General features: G+C 52.5%; 4 protein-coding genes across 4 annotated transcripts; 2 read left to right on the top strand and 2 right to left on the bottom strand.

Annotated features, from left to right (window-relative positions):
- Window positions 1-3,815: 3,815 nt before the first annotated feature.
- Window positions 3,816-4,016, top strand: CABS01_06830 (uncharacterized protein; the record flags this gene model as incomplete). Its single annotated transcript, XM_060540195.1, has 1 exon — window positions 3,816-4,016. One exon carries the CDS (start codon window positions 3,816-3,818, stop codon window positions 4,014-4,016), a length of 201 nt encoding a protein of 66 aa, XP_060403879.1.
- A 2,853-nt stretch (window positions 4,017-6,869) lies between these two features.
- Window positions 6,870-9,847, bottom strand: CABS01_06829 (arid/bright DNA binding domain-containing protein; the record flags this gene model as incomplete). Its single annotated transcript, XM_060540194.1, has 3 exons — window positions 6,870-6,923; window positions 6,982-8,828; window positions 8,884-9,847. 3 exons carry the CDS (start codon window positions 9,845-9,847, stop codon window positions 6,870-6,872), a joined length of 2,865 nt encoding a protein of 954 aa, XP_060403878.1.
- Window positions 9,848-10,727: 880 nt separating this feature from the next.
- Window positions 10,728-12,801, top strand: CABS01_06828 (uncharacterized protein; the record flags this gene model as incomplete). The annotated part of the gene is made up of 3 exons (XM_060540193.1): window positions 10,728-10,955; window positions 11,005-11,115; window positions 11,167-12,801. 3 exons carry the CDS (start codon window positions 10,728-10,730, stop codon window positions 12,799-12,801), a joined length of 1,974 nt encoding a protein of 657 aa, XP_060403877.1.
- Window positions 12,802-13,668: 867 nt separating this feature from the next.
- CABS01_06827 (uncharacterized protein) lies at window positions 13,669-15,213 on the bottom strand (the record flags this gene model as incomplete). Its single annotated transcript, XM_060540192.1, has 1 exon — window positions 13,669-15,213. The coding sequence occupies one exon, from the start codon at window positions 15,211-15,213 to the stop codon at window positions 13,669-13,671; it is 1,545 nt and encodes a 514-aa protein (XP_060403876.1).
- Between the last annotated feature and the right edge of the window lie 706 nt (window positions 15,214-15,919).

Here is a 15,919-nt window from a genome sequence, read left to right as displayed (position 1 = left end):
GGTAGCCCTGGTAGCCCTGGTAGAATCGAGCGCGAAGATGGGTGTTGGATTGGGCGCGAGTGACATCAGCTTTCAATCGCTTAGTAGGCTGGGGCTGAAGAAGCTGAGTATTCGTACGATAGGTAAGGTTCTCCAACCAAGTGATGAGAAAGAAAGAGAAAGGGAAAAGGGTGATGGACTGGAGCTGGAATTGGAGCTGGAGCTTGGGCTGGACAGCTGGAGCTGGACGGAGGCAGGAAACAGCGTGGGAACAAGGCTTGCAAGTGTGCAAGTCAAGGTATCCCGTCCGTAAGCCAAGCTCAGGCACAGTCTCCCACGAACTTGGACGGGGACACGGGGGGGTAAAAAGATGCCCGCGCTAAGATGGGATCCCTGCGACCCGCTTGACTTTTGAACTGTGAAATGGGAACTGGCGCTGGCAATTCAATTGCGAACTTGAGGTGCCCACTTGCCCCATGCCCCCAGCATGGCAAGCCGAACGAGCCAGACACACCACCAAGGTAGGAGCGAAGACGGGAATCCTTCCTGGTCGTTCTTTTGCGCTGCTTGCCTCGCCTCCACCGGCCCTCTCTTTCACTCATCGGCATTCTTCCTCTTCCAGTTCGCTCTCCGAACAAACGGCGGCCTAGCTGATATGACCTCAATCGTTGATTTATCCTACGAGTACGGAGTATCCGTTCTTCCTCTAGGCATTGCGACGTGCTTCTTCCCCGCCAGTCACTCGCTATCCAAGCTTTCTACATGATCGCGCTACAGGACCAAGCGCCGTTCATCTGACCCCTAGGTCTAGGATGCTTTCTGATCTGAATTGACGCCGACGACGCGATAGCGCCGCGCTTTCCTTCTGACGCGCGGGACCACGTTCCGACACAAGCCGACTAACCAACTAATTATCCCAAGGGTCCGCGGGGTCTCGACTTTCGACTCTCGAGTATCCTTCATTAACCAGCAGCTTGCTTGGCCGGACTGAACCCCTCTATCCCTACGAGTTTACGAAGACAATGTCTTATGCGGCCCTCGAGTCAGACCGGAGCCTCTCCCGGTCCTTGCGACGATGGCCAACTTGGGGTCGACACGATCCTCACTTCTGGACCATCTTCTCACGTTTTTCCCGTCATATCAACGTATCACGCCGGTCTGAGACACGGGAGATGCCATCTCGCTTGATGCGCACAAATCAGCCTAGATTGCTGGTTTGCTTGCTTTTCCTCCCTTGTCGGAACCTGTCTTTCGTGTCGCTCCGAGACTTCGCCATGCGTCCACACAGACACGCGCAAATGCGCATTGCGCTCTGGTGGCCCGCTGCCGACGAATCGATATCACCTGTATGCTCCCCACGCAGGCCTGCTTCTGGCTGTGCCCAGAATCTTTGATGCACCATACGGATACGCAGGCAAAGGCAAAGCAAGGGGCCCAAAGGCGCACAACGTGGCCGGATGTCGACTATCGAGTCCCGTATCCTTCCCGTCGCCCTCGAACAGCCATGAATAGCCCGTGCGACTGTTTACCCTTGTCAGTCTGGGGGTTTCAGATTACCCAGCCCACGTCCCGAAACAAATGCTGCTCGGACATCGTGGTGTATTCACCGATCCAGGTTGCACAAGGCCGTCTTGTACGAGCAAGACTGGGTTAAATGGCACAAGTCGTCCGTCGTGGAGTAACTCGTGAAGTTGTGCTCCACGGTGTTTCCACTAAAAAGGATACGTACCGCTTACTCGCTGGACCCACCAGCGTTTGGCAGTGGCTCCTCAAGCTACTCTCTGGGTCGTTCTAGTCCTTCTATGGATTAGCGTCCAACGTCTCTTGATCGCCTTCTGATCTGACCAACGGGACGCGGTGCGCTTTCTCGAAGCAGGGAAAACGTCCCCTTTGCGCTCAACTCAACTCTCGGCATCCCAGCCACCTCTTTTTTCGCTGTACCAAAAGTCCAAAGTGTGAAGAATCCCCCTACTAATACTCTCAGTGGCGATTCGCCGACCTTATGTGTGGCCTCCCAGAGGCCTCAATGGTGCCAGCGCATAAGTCAATGGCCTCGCTGCGCCTGACAACTCTGCGTAAGGCAATTCTATCTCAGCGCTCCAGCGAAAATCTCGCACTGTTACGCCACGCCAACACGCGTGTGCTGATGAAGCTCGGAGATTGATATAGTGACTAGAAGAATGAACCTGAATCTGACAAGCCTATGGCCTATTACCAACCTCACGCTTGGCCAAAATCAATGCGGCCGCCCCTCCTTCACAATCCACCTTGGGTACCTATTCTTCACTGAACGGCGTTCGATCTTCAAGAATACAAGAAACCCAACATACCGCGTGCATACTGAAGCCCAGCCTGACGACGGCAGAAGTGAGCAGCAGCAGCAACAGGCAGTATCAAAACTGGCGGTGAAGAATAGGCCTTCGGTTCCTTGCGGCTATGTCACTTATGTCATCTTGGAGTTACGATTTCTTGTCTCTGGATGGGTCCACCTCCACTACGCCTTGTCAAGAGTCAAGCTATGATGCGAGCTCATCCGGGGTGGCGAGCGCTGCTATGTGTAAGTGGGTGCAGTCAAAGTCTCTAGGTGCAAGCGGGCCTTGTGACAAGGCCTGCCAACTTATGTACATGTCCTCAACGTAGTGATTGAGGTCGCAGCACAAACGCATCCTCTCTGTATAGTGTGTTGTCAACACAGGCGTGAGCGGCCGTCGTACTTCCTGCCAGCCTCAACGTCGCGCGCTCCGCCACCATACTGTACGACCTCGTCATCTCACTCGGGGGTCGGACTTGCTTCTGAACTGCGTCACGCTGCGATTTTGAGATCACGAGCCTGCAGCCCTATATGTCACGATCACAGCCTGGATGCCGGGTGAGGTTGAAGATAAGCCAGCCATTCTGGAGCCCCTTGGTCGTGTCGACTTGCCTCAATACCAGCGCGAGAGACATCATGACGTGTTGTCGGGCACACGTTTTGGAACGTGGATGCATTCATCGAACAGTGCGACACACCCTCTTGCTAGCTGTCACTTCGGACAACATGTGAAGCTGAATAGCAAGCGTCCCCCCCCCTCCCCTGGTGTCCTCCTTCCTTCTCGAATCAGAGCTGAAGATTCCGTTTGAGACTCTGCGTCTTTTGGTTCCTGGTTCCTGGCCGCGGTAACCACCGTTTGCTTCCCGGAGCGGGATGTTGCAGCTTCCGGACGACCCGCGACCCGCGACCCGCGTGCCCTACTTTGTGAGATTTCATAGATCTCGGTACGCTTCGGCTTGGGTTTTGTTCCCTCCTTTTTTGGGGGTGATTTCGGCGTACCTCGCCTCCGGCTCGAAGTTCCGTGTAGGGTAGGGGGAAAGGAGGCTTCCTACAGCTTCTCAAACGGTGTTGTCTGGTAGGATCGAGGTCACGCCGTAGCTTGCGGTTTGGTGCCCGACGTAGGCAAACTGGTCTGACGTTGCTGTTTGTAAGATAAGGGGCGAGGAGCTACAAATAGATGCCATCTCAGTCTGGATTTCCCAGACGTGCTTTCCATCCCTTGGATCTTGTATTCATTCGATATAATCACATTCATTTCTTACACGCCCGTCAAGATACCAACGAGCCAGCCTCAACCTTCGCTTCCAAGCCTACTCTTGACACTCTCAGCCGCAACTATCACCGGTTACCGAGATACCCTGACAACCGCAAAGTCGTACAAGTCGAAGAGAATCCATCAACTAGCAGAGCTACTCCTCCGGACGCCAAGTCTCAACCACACTAAAGAGAGACAGAACCAAACACGTCCCCTGAAGTACAACAATACTCATCCACCCACGACTTACACCCAACTACAAGCCTCATAATGTGCCAATACTACGCTCACGCCTTCACGTGCAAGCACCTCTCCTTCACGTTCGCCCGCTTCTGTCAACCCGCGAGCCTCATCCAGAAACCCTGCGCCAAACGGCAGGTATGGCAGACCATTGGCCTCGACGACGCCTGTGAGGAGTGCTTGACTTGGTTCCCTGACCAGTACCCGTGCCGGAGACCGCGGTATCAGTGAGCTGAAGGGGTAAGGGGCTGCTGTCGTAGGTCGATAACGTGGGCCGAGACGGGTAGGATGTTGTCGTTTGGCTGGTTCCCTAACGACGTGATGATTATTTTGTAGAGGATGTTTGGAGTACTTAGAGGAAGAGCAAGCTGCTTCAAGTCTGGTCCTTGTTTCGGGTTATCTGGAGTTATTGTGTCCGGCGTCAGCTATGGGTTATCAAAGGTGAAGAGGTGTAGAGGTCAGAATATGTATTTCGCAGGGGATGAACGGGATCAAACGATGTAGACGGAGACAACATGTGGAGAAGCGAGGGCGCGGGATTCACCCCCTGAAAAACGCCACTTGATAACTTCATAATCACAAGCCGAAAATGTATGATCTCCACGATGTTTGAATTTTCTAGTGACTCGAAATGACTGTCGTGGTTTCTGTGTGCCTATCGCTTCTTCTGATCCTTCATCTATGCGTAGTTCTGGTAGTAGATCAATTGTTACGAATAATGGCGGTGGCATGTTTTTGAGGCAAGTCTTGACCTTGTCCGGTCATGTCAAAACCCGTGTGAGCTCGTCGATCCCGGGGACTTGGGAGGAATGTCCCAGCTGCAGATCCTCGACGTCTTCGTTGCCCTCCTGGCTCTGGGCGGGGGAGGGGGATAGCAGGTCAGGGTCCGTTATCTCGACGTCCTAGTTATACTCACCGGGGGCATTTATTATTGACTATATAATACGCTTAGTATCGGATTCTCTATAGATATTAGAGCTCTAGGACTCGGTATTACGTCGAGTAGTAATAACAACCCTAAGAGTTAGCAAGCCCGGAACTTCGATAATAGGGGGGGCATCGGGCTAGGACTCGAGTCCCTTAAAAACGTTAATATTTATATTAATATTAGAGTTCTTGTAAACATCTCTGAGCTCCTAGAGAAGGTTATTAACAGTAAATTAGAAAACACCGCACTCCTCCTACTCAGAATTGATCTAGTTACTGATATTTAAGAGATTCTCCTTCATTAAGACGCCCAGGTCGCTAACCTCCTCATATAAAGAGGTTAGGGGAATATCCCTTATAAAGCTATGGACGAAATTGTTAGCCACCTCGAGTAGGATATACGACCACTTGTCGAACAGGACTTCATAGTCCTTCTCGTTCAGACTCCTGGCGAGCTCAACGTCGTTTGTGGCGTTGTGACATACGTATACGTCAATATAGAAAATTCATCGATATTATAAAGGCATCAGACGATTCTGTTTCGTCATTAGAGTATTCGGGATTGAATGCTTCGAGAGCTATGCTGAGGCGTGGTGAAGAAGAAACGATAAATGATGTTAAAGATCAGAGCTTTCCCTAATAACATGAACCCTTCCTTGCCCGAGCATTTCTCAATCACTAGCTTAGACCCAATACTCGCCTTTACCTCGAGTAAGAAAGAGAAAGCATTGTGATATTTCCTCTGTTCAGATAGCCGTCTCTATAATATAGCTCGAGACGGCAACACACGGTTAAATCGGATGTCAAGACGTCCATGGGGGTCTAATGTTTCAGTGTGGGTCTTTGGTATCTGATCAACAGCGCGCTGGCATCATCAGTTGGCGAAGAGCGGTGTGCCAGTCGGTGCCATCAGTAGTGCGGGTGAAGATGTCCTCGATGCTCCATTCAGCTTGGTACATACCGTGTAGCTTTGATTTAGATAGCTAATCCGGGAGTCAAGAATCTAAGATATGATTGTTCTTAAGTCGGCGCTGTTCAGAAATCAGCAGTATTGTATAACAAAACATCTGCAGATGCGTGCTGCGTGCGCAACTGTCCGGATCGAATTCTCCGCGTGGTCACTCAGGTAATAAATGGGCAGAAACAGTGTGTCGATTACCTTCACCTAGTATTTTGACCTCGACCAGTATACCTCTATGTGCTCCGCCTCCATGGCGCCTTCCCCAGTGGCATCATGAAAGCCTACCTGCCTCAAGTACCTCGAGTCAGACGAGGAAGGAGTAGAAGGGTGTTCACCCTCCTCCGTACCTTCCCGTGCACACCTGCCCACTTACAAGCTCATATAGGCCCCGTCACTCCCATTCCAGTCACCAGCCACCAGGTGCCCTCTAGGTCGGGGGTCAGTTCAAACTGGCTAGGTGGTGGGGTGGTTCATGATCAGCAATCAATTTATACGCCAACCAGCCTACTCGACGACAGGCTTAGCGAGTACCCGAGTTCGAATACCAGCATGAGCGCCAGAGATGTAGCCCCCAGTTGAGCACCGGGGGGGGGGCTCCACACTCACGATACTTCCGAAAAATCCTAGGGGGTTGGTTAGCAGGCAAGCAGGCAAGCAAGCATCGTGGAGCTAAAAAAAAACGGAGGGGACCGACCTGGGAAACCAAGCGAATCCACACTCCCGTCATCCGGATTCAACTCCGAATGAGAGACCGTGCATATTGGGGCTGATCACAGCAAAAAGGCCTTGTGGAAGAAGAACGATGACACACAATCCTCATAGTGATTTCCAGAGGCGTTTCCTTGATCGCAATTGATTCTATTCTACAGCTTGGGGGGAAGAAAACAAAGTCGTTATCTTGCTTGCTAATTCTCATGGCCGTTCCTCCTCAACGCCTGGGTATTTGCCATCCCAAAAAAAGTACAGTTTTTATCACACGTTTTCCCACATTTTGTGCTTGCTCTCTAGTCCGGGACACGATGCCATCTGCCGCAGTTCTCCTCGACGTTTTACAGTCTCATGGTGTCCACGGTCGTGTATCAAGGCCAAATTAGCCCCTTGTCGCCAGACTGGACCCAGAGCTTCTGCCCAGTCAGGTCTCTGCAACGTAACACCACGCATGGCGCATCGTAAGTAGGCAGGCTGTTGGAATGCGCCTACAAATCTCTTTCCGACTCGGCGAATTCGATGAGGGAGAAAACGTGAGACCGCTGTGAGATTCCGCGTCAGTAGCCATAATGGGGATAAGTAGCAGCTGAGAAAACTTACTAGAACCTTATTCTCGGTCATAATCTCGTAGAGACGGGGAAGAACGTTGCGGAACAGGCGCTCGTTCCAGCCACCAGCCTCACCTCCAAGCTCATGCTGCTTGAGCAGATCCTCCTGAGCACTTGTCTTGACCACATTGCGGGCAATATTGCGAAGAATCAGCACCGCGCTGAGAGGGATGCCGGCTGCTTGAGGAGGAGCTGCGGGGTTTTGCTCGTCGGGAGCCGTGGCAGTCTCTTCAAAGTGAACCACAAGACTGTCACTAGGCTGGGGTCCTGCTTGCGCCTTCTTCTCGTTGATGGCGATGCCGTGGAAGCTCTGGCAGCAGTGGGTTTGAAGGTGGTGGCCCATGAGGGCGAGCTTCATCTTCGTAGGCTTCTTGTACTTGGTGCAGTCAGCCCACTGGCATCTCACCTCTTCCTCCTTGTTGTCGAAACCACCCTTGTCATTCCGAACCCACTTGAGATGGGTAGTAACGACATGCTTCCACATGGTCTCCTTGGTTCCGAAAAAGTGACCGCACTTTTCGTTGGGTCGACCAGAAGCCGAGTCCCATAGACAACGGACAAAGGCCCGGCCGTCTAGGCCCACAGGTCGAAGTCGACACTGGATTCCGCGGATAATGAACTTCTGCTGAACCTGGCCGGGATTTCCAGTGCCAGCCCACACTTCAGCCTTGGAGCTCTTATACGCCGCACAGCTGTTTCTGATGAAGTCCGCCGGAGTGATGAGAGGCTGGTCAATGGCCTGCAGAGCGGCCTTGAAGGCATTCTGGTACGCCTGCCAAGCTGCGATTTGGGTGACAAAAGAGTCGTTGACTTCCTCGAAGAAGCACTTGACCCACTGGTTGCATCTCTCCGGCTCTTCTAGCTTCAATAGATCCTGTAACAGGTCTTCAGGCATGGCGGCCGGGTCGTTGCTGGTGGCCGGTTTCGGCGCGGGCTTCAGAACCTCTTCCACCTGGTATCGTCTAGCATTGTGCGAAAGCAGACGAACAAGATGATGGATCAGGTGCTCGCAGTTAAGAGACTTGACCAAATTGTCCACGTTGCCGACAACCGCAGTGTACTGGTACAGGAAGTCGAGGCAAGCATCCTTGAGCTCGTCGTCATTCAGAAGCATCAGCTCGCTAATCTTGGTCAAGATAGCCGTAGGAACCTTGTCCAGCCTGTTGGTGGCTTCAAGATTCATCGAGATACGACCAAGCGCTCGAAGAGCCGTGAGAATGATACCCCGATCGTCGGAGCCCTTCAGTTGCTTCATGAGGACCTTGTAGAGGGGATCGCGAGAGTCAATCTCCAAGTAGGGTGTCAAAGCCTCTGCAATGTCCAGCATTTGGTGCTTCAACTCAACCAACCACTCGTGCTTGGGAAGACTCAAGACAATGCAAATCAGGTCTTTGATCGGCAAAAACTCAGCCAAGTGTGCAGCATTCTCACGGAGCTGTGACATGTTCCTGAGAGTCAAAGCAGCCTCATTGACGAGGACCATCTGATCAGATAGGTGCTCAGGTACAATGAGTTCGTTGACTTCCTTTGACTCCAAACTGTCGATACGTTCCAGAATGTCCTCGGTTCCTTCATTGCCATCGAGGGTGTCGAAATTGTCAGCGGCGTTTTGCGAAACCCAGGAGATCTTCCACTTGACATCATAGAAAATGCTGCCAATCTCCAGAACCTTTTCGACGAGACCTTCGCTGAGGCCGGGGAAGCCTTCGAATTTGAACTTGTCGTGGCGTTCATAACTGATCTTGACCAAATGGTAGAGCGCGAACTGCTGCTCTTCAAAGATGGCAGAGCGCAAAGCCATCAGACAGCGAATGTAGATATTTGGTCCTTCGAATCCAACTGAACACAAGTTAACGGCTTGATACACTTTGACGGAGAGTGAGGATGTCTTTACCTCCAGGATAGGGTCCACTGCGGCGAGGAGGCTCCAGGAGGGAGCGAGCTACATGTCGGCGGCGAGCAAATTCGGCCGGATTATTGCTTGGTGTATCGACAGGGCGCATGGGGAGAACGTGCTGCTGGTTCGGTGGCTGAAGCGAGCGGGGAAGGTAAGATTCAACTGATGCCGACGTGTTGTCTGGGTTGGGCGGATTATAGCTGCCGCTCGGTCCACGCGGTGGAGCTCTGGGTTGGTGAGGAAGAGGCACGGGAGTGTGCTGAACCTGTTGCGGTGTTCCATGATGACTGCCTGAATGGCCGCCTGGGGTAGGAGTGTTGAGGTGGCTCGGCTGTTGGCCAGAGACGTGGCGAGTCGGCCTAGCAGGGCCTGTATCGGGTTGAAAGATGACTCTCTGGGGCGGTGCCTCGCGTAGGCCACGAGAAGCTCTCACGCTGGATGTTGGTGCCGCATCTGGAGTCGGGCGCTCTCGTGTAGGGGTGCCATCATCGCCAGAAGCCGCGGCAGAGTCAGCAGCCGTGCCACTGTCGCGCTTCGCTCCACGGAAGTTCTCTCTGGTTCGAGACAAAAGACCACCACCCTTAGCAGAGACATCCTCCAAAATGTCCTTTGGAGGAGGTTCCTTGCCGTGGAAGAATTTAATCTCGTATGCAGCAAGGTTTTTGTAGTACTTCTCCTTCAACGAGAAGGCAGTTGAGGCAACGTTGGACGAGTGGATGCCGAGCTGCTCGGCCATCCGGCGCCAGGCCAGCTTCTCATCAGACACCTTATCATAGCCACCGTTCGCGCAGATGTGGGTGAAAGTCTTGTAGAGGTCGAGATATACTGGTCCGACCTTGGGCTCGGCCTCTAGAGCAGTGCCCCGCTCCTGGTGGTAGGCCTTCAGCTTGGCCATGAAGTCCTCATACTCGGGGGTTCGGCTGATAGCATGAAGCTCGACCTCAGCTTCTTTGGGCGCCATGATGGGTCGGTCGATCGAGCAGGCTGCTGTTTCCCTGTTAGTGGAAGCGCAGATGGAAGTGTACGTTCGGAGTGAGGCAAACTGACGGGCAGCCTGCTAGCAAAGTCGGGTTCACTGGTTCGAGATCGTAGCCCGGTGTGAGGCTCGCAGAAGAGCTTCGAGTTCTTCTACAGGACCAAAGTTGTTGGAAAAGGTTGCGCGAGGTGTTGTGACAAGAACTGCCTGAATCTGTGTGTTGTAAAACGCGTTGTCGACTCCCAATGGAAGAGGGTGGGGATGAAGTGTGCTCTTGCGCAAGTTCAGGGCCCTCTGCGATCGGTAGTGATGCGCCGGGACAACCAACCAACCGTGTTTTGCCTTTACGCGACGTTGAGAAATCCCTAGTAACCTCTGCGCTTATCTTCACGTGACTGCGAGTTCAATCTGGTGGTCCCTGCGCTAAGGGTACCACTTAAATCCCGATTAGGATCGGGTCCACATGAGCTGCACCTTCCATCTGCAGCTCGAGGCATGGGTGAAGACTGGAGAGAAGCTAGACCCCTGCCCCGATTGTCACTTGCCTACTCTCCAGAGTCAGGGTTCCTTCCTATTTGTTCTTCAGGGCAACCACCATTCAACCTCATTTGGCCTGTGACTGTCTCCAGCCCACTACTCAACCCTCATAGGGAGTATTCGTTGATCATTGCTTTGCTCTGCTCAATCCATCCAAGAACCCTATCACCAATGAAATGCTATACACCCCTGCCTCATGTTACTAACTACACAGTTTGGTGGTATCGATGACTTGGTCGACCTCGTTTTCTCGAGCTATAGGTATACTTGAAGGTTCTACTTTTAACACATATCACCATCAGAAGCACGGCTCTGTGTATCGCCGAACATGCCACCCAAAGTACAGAAACCCCAGAACTGGACGTTCACACTGATCCATGCGACAATCTCCGAGAGACGCCACCGTGAGAAAGACTGGTTATGCACCTCCAGCGTCGAAAATGCCGTCCTAAACTTGAAACAGGAGATACTTCTCGCAGATGCTATGGGATCCCGAGGCAATGCCAACAGAGAACCAAACCATGTTCTCATTGTGCCGAGACAGGGGGCGCAGGCTGTAAGTCGCCTCGTAGTCTGGACCGCACGCGCTTATTGACACAATGTAGCTCAAGCTCGGTCTTGGAAGTCGAGATGGAGCTATTCCAAGAGACGCCGACTACATGCTGGGCTACTGCCCCGGGGCCAATATCTTGGTCATTAGAGAGAGCCTTCGTAGCGTACGTTCATATTCTATGCTCGTATCGGGGATGTCTGCTGACCATTTGTAGGTCGATCAACAGATCCGTCTAAGATTCAAAAGCCAGAGTGATAAAGACCAAGTACTAGGCCTTTTTCAAAGTCTCGGCTTTCAGGCCAGACCGATGCAATCATCTCGTCGCCAGCCCACTCCACTACAGCAAATTCGGTCATCCTCGGTTGCAGGCGACTTTCAAACTTTTGCTGCGACCCAGCCCTACTCCTCGAGGCATAATGCAAGTGCGATACGACAAGAATACCGAGGTCGGCTGGGGTCGCCTCCAGGGACACAATTTCCTTCGGAAGGAAGCCACTCGATACCTCGAGCCAGCAGTGTAGCTGTGCAGATGTACCGGCCTTTAACGTCCGTCAGTCAACGCGCAGGGTCTGTTCACCAGTCTTCAAATGGATTTGAAAAACCTTACACCTTCAGCCGATCTCGCACTGCATTCACAGAGATGCCAAATGAATACGCATCGCAAACAGCTCCGTCGAATACAGAGTACAGGTTCGCGGTCTCTACACCTTCAACGATTTCCCAACGACGGCCATCAGTACGCCCACCGCCAGCTTCGCAAGACTTCCGTCATTGGAATCTCAGCCCATCAACCGATGAAGTCACTTTCGCCAAGTATGACGAACGAACAATAAGACCTAGTTCTAGCACCCAGATTCAAGACATGCTTCCTCCCCGCCGTCAGCTTCCATTCTCAGTCGGAAGTAGGGCAGAGAAAGAGGTCCCTGAAATGGGTATTACGCAAATGAGTACCACGCACCCAGGGACTCCAGAGCCCAATCAAGACTCCCAGGGTGTGATTAAACAGGGAAAAATCCTCAGACCTCATACATCGGAAATCGAACCCGCTAAAGTCCAAGGATCGGCGGAGCGAGGCAACGGAGCTCAGACGACCAGGATCAACTTCGTCAAGAGAAAAGAAGCTGGTATGATCGACAATCCATCTTACAAGAAGCAAAAGTGTTCTTCCCAGACGACGTTGATTTCCACATCACCGATCCCGCTGCCAGCCATTTCGTCTGCTCATTTCCAACGCAGAGCACTGTCACGGGCTCCAGGCCTGGCTACCAGGCATGAACAACAGCCATCGTCAGAAGCTATTGAGAATGATGGTATCAAACAGGTAAAAGATGCGGTTGATTCTGCATCGGTGAACAAAGCGCAATCTGCAGAGACTGATGTTGTGAGACACGCCCAAGGTACAATTGGCAGAGGGTCGTCTAGTGTGGATGCGCCTCCGACGATGTCGGTGGAAGGAGTCGACCAGGCTCCACCAATCCGTGCCATGGTACCAGTACAGTATACAGATGGATTCGACGCCAGCCTCGATTCGCCACGGCCGGTATTGACGAATATGGACCATGGCACACAGACTGAGCATATTCCCTCTGGCTCCTCGGAAAAGACGGAAGAACTTTTCATCGCAAGATTCAAATTGATGTGGGACATCAGAAACTTACACCAAACATCTTTTCATCGTTTTCTCGACACTTCCAAGCCAAATCATCGCATAGACGAAAACAGAATTTTGGAAGATTTGGAGCAAGGTGCTATCGATCTCTGCCAGGTCGCGATTGACCGCTACGGTCCTGAAGTGGGTGACATACCGTATGAGAAGCTCCTGAAAGCTATCATGGGTCCGAGATACTGAGCGAATGTGATGTCTAATGAGTCAAGATCACCCCTCGGGGGCATATGATTTAACTTGACAGGAAGGATTCTGAGCGGGTCGCAATAATGGCATATGGTGTGCGTATGGAAGATACTACGAATTGGAGCCAGGTAGTTATATCACATCATGGTGCGAGTCAGTTAATGAGAAAGAGAGAATTGTGTGTCCTATGCTATAATGGAATCATTGGTTCATCTCTTGACGAAGATTTGCGTACCACCGTGGAGCCATCTCTCTGATGATGAAATATCTTTCAGGCTCGCGACGAACCCAATGCATATCCTTCGTCCTTCGCCTTCTCTAGTACTGCCCGTCGACGAGAGTGGCGGTATTCAACTCGGCAGTTCTCAGTACATCGCAATACCCCCTGTTCTTCATGTCCTATAGTTCTACACCGTCCTCTAGACTCTCGCAGTAGCTGTGGCCTAAGGCTATTGGTGTTGTGTAATATGTGTTCCTGCCAGGTAGTGATGAAGGGCGGTGGAAGTTAGAGTTCGACACCGGCTCATGACACCAGCCCATGACGCCCGCCCATGAAATTCTCGCTGCCTCGATCTCTCCCATGCAGCCACCATCATCTTGCGTCAGTCTACATCACATCCATCTCAACGGCTTGGCAGTAAGCGATCCAGAAAGTGAACCTTTTACGTCGCAGTATGGTGAACACCATCGACTCCATGGTGATGTTCAACTCCGACGGCAGCCTCGACAACGTCCCTTAATCCTATGCTTACTTATCGAACATTGGATTCTGCGAACATGAGCCGGATCACCACTACTCCCATTCAAGACCGTTTCAGGCGGGCAAGAATCTCTGGGAGGAGCGCAACGACAATGCGGCATCGTTCACTCATAGTGATCCTTCTCATTCTCGGGCAATCTAAGCTCCACGACGGGCAACTCTTCATCATACTCGGTGCCCGAGTAGTCGAAGTCGACATACATTATCCTTTCGGACACTCCGTTGACCCAGCGGGTGAGTGTATACTCCGAGATCAGGTCAGGTTCGGGCCGATCAGAAAGCGCGGGAGGCGAGTACCTGCCCGAGCCGTTTGGAGAGTCCCGAATGAGCGTGGTGCCGTCCAACGACCATATGGTGACGGTGGTGGCATCGCTGTCGTCTGCTATGGCGATGTCGGGATCCGGGTAGTATCCCTCGTCTGAGGAAGAGTCGCCGTCGCTGTAGTATCCCATAGCGAGGTCGAAGTCCTCGGAGTCGTCCTCGTATTCGCTGTTGTATACAACGAACCTGTCATCGACGGAGTCGCCACTCTCGGAGGAGCTGTCGGTTTCAACAACTTCTCTATAGCCGAAGACGTTGGTTCTGGTGTCTTCAACATAGTCGATCATGTAAACATCGCTGTTTTCGACATAGTCGGACATCTCGATGTCGCAGTCGATGCCTCCGCTATAGCCGGCCACTACGACGTCCACATTCTCGTCGTCGTACTCGGCCATCTCGACATCAACGTCCTCGCTGTGGTCAGACATCTCGACATCATCGTCTTCGACACAATCAGCCATTGAGACGTCGTCGTCTCCGCTATAGTCGGCCATCAAGATGTCCTCATCGTCATCGTCCCCAGAAGCGGCAATGGGAGAAGCGTCGACCATGACGATATCGCCGTCCCCAGGGAAATCCATGGGAGAGATGTCAACCATGATTATATCGCCATCCCCAGAAACGCCAATGAGAGGCACGTCAATCATGGCGATATCATAATCACCTTTGGAGTCACTACCGGACTCGCTATCGAAATAGTCCGCGCCAGAAAGGAACGTATAATGCGTGTAGCCGTCATCAGAGTCGCCCTCGCTCTCGACACACTCCTCCACCGAGGAGTACCCGCTATCTGACTGCCTGGAACTCCAGGAGCGAGACCGGGCGTACCTCACCTTCGGGCCGGGCGAGGAACGGGGCCCGCTCCAGAGGCCGACATCAGACTCGTGCTTGTAGCGAGGTGAGTCTGTGTCGGGGCAGATGCGGTACTCCTCGGCGTCCGGAGGGTATTCGTCATTGACGATACCCTCGATAGCAGATGAAGATGAAGATGAAGATGAAGATGAGGAGGAGTAGGAGGGGGAGGATGGGGTGTTACTCTTGCTCTTTGTCATGGCAATCGCGTACAAGACTGGAATCTGCCGCTCTGCGTTGAGCGGGGCGTCGACGCCGATTCTGGTGCTCCAGCTACGGGATCTACGGTACTTTGCCTTGGGACCGGGAGAGGAGACGGGGCCGTCTGTGAGAGTGAGGGTCCAGTCGCGGCGACGTTTGGCGATGCGCTGCTGAAGGTCCACGGTTGAAGCTGGCGCGCTTGGTGAAGTGATGGCGGCTGTGGTGGTGGCAGTCTCCAGACCGGACTTGTTGACGATGTTGCCAATGGACTCCATTGTATCTCTTGATACTCTGATCTGAGGTCGAGGTTAAGAGTCTGGCTGCTGTAAGGCAGTGCCTTGTGTAAGTGGCTGGGGGTGAGTGTGATATAGCAGATGGGTATAGCAATTCCTCAAGATGAGGATGTGTATGCTGTACTGGGTAGTACTCAATGAGGGCGTGATTGGAATGAAGAGTAGGATGTATCATAGAAAGGATGCCAGTAATGATGGGAAAGAGGCTCTTTCTTATAGGATTTTTACCGCGGGATGATGCGAAGACCGGGCAATCAGGGTTCTAAAATGACTTCGTTCTGTCACGTTTCTGACTGTTGAAGCCATCGGAGATGGGTCCCCGGGACGGCCAAAGTGAGCGAGTTGTCGTGAGTTTTGAGCCATAGAGGTCGTTGGTCCATCAAACCTCGCACTTCCCACGGTTCACTTTAGAAGAGGCTTCCCGTCCAGTAAGGGCAGTGCGAAAGAAAAGCAAAATACCCTCTCACTCTGGACGAAAATGGCGTCTATGGCAAGGACAACGGGATATTCCACTCATTCGTGAACCTGGGAGGATACCAGCCATCCCGGGTTAGGTTAACGGATCCCCTTACGGAGATAAGTTTCATGGACAGCAAGGTTTCTCTGAGCTTGGTTGAGGATTGCGGGTATGTGTTGAAAGCCTGGGAATTATGGTATGGGAAAGTCAAGGTGCTTACAGCTGTGTGTC

This window comes from Colletotrichum abscissum (genome assembly GCF_030869225.1).
Source record: "Colletotrichum abscissum strain IMI 504890 chromosome Unknown Scaffold_14.1, whole genome shotgun sequence".
Classification (NCBI taxonomy): domain Eukaryota; kingdom Fungi; phylum Ascomycota; class Sordariomycetes; order Glomerellales; family Glomerellaceae; genus Colletotrichum; species Colletotrichum abscissum.
This window is presented reverse-complemented; position numbering and strand designations above follow the sequence as displayed.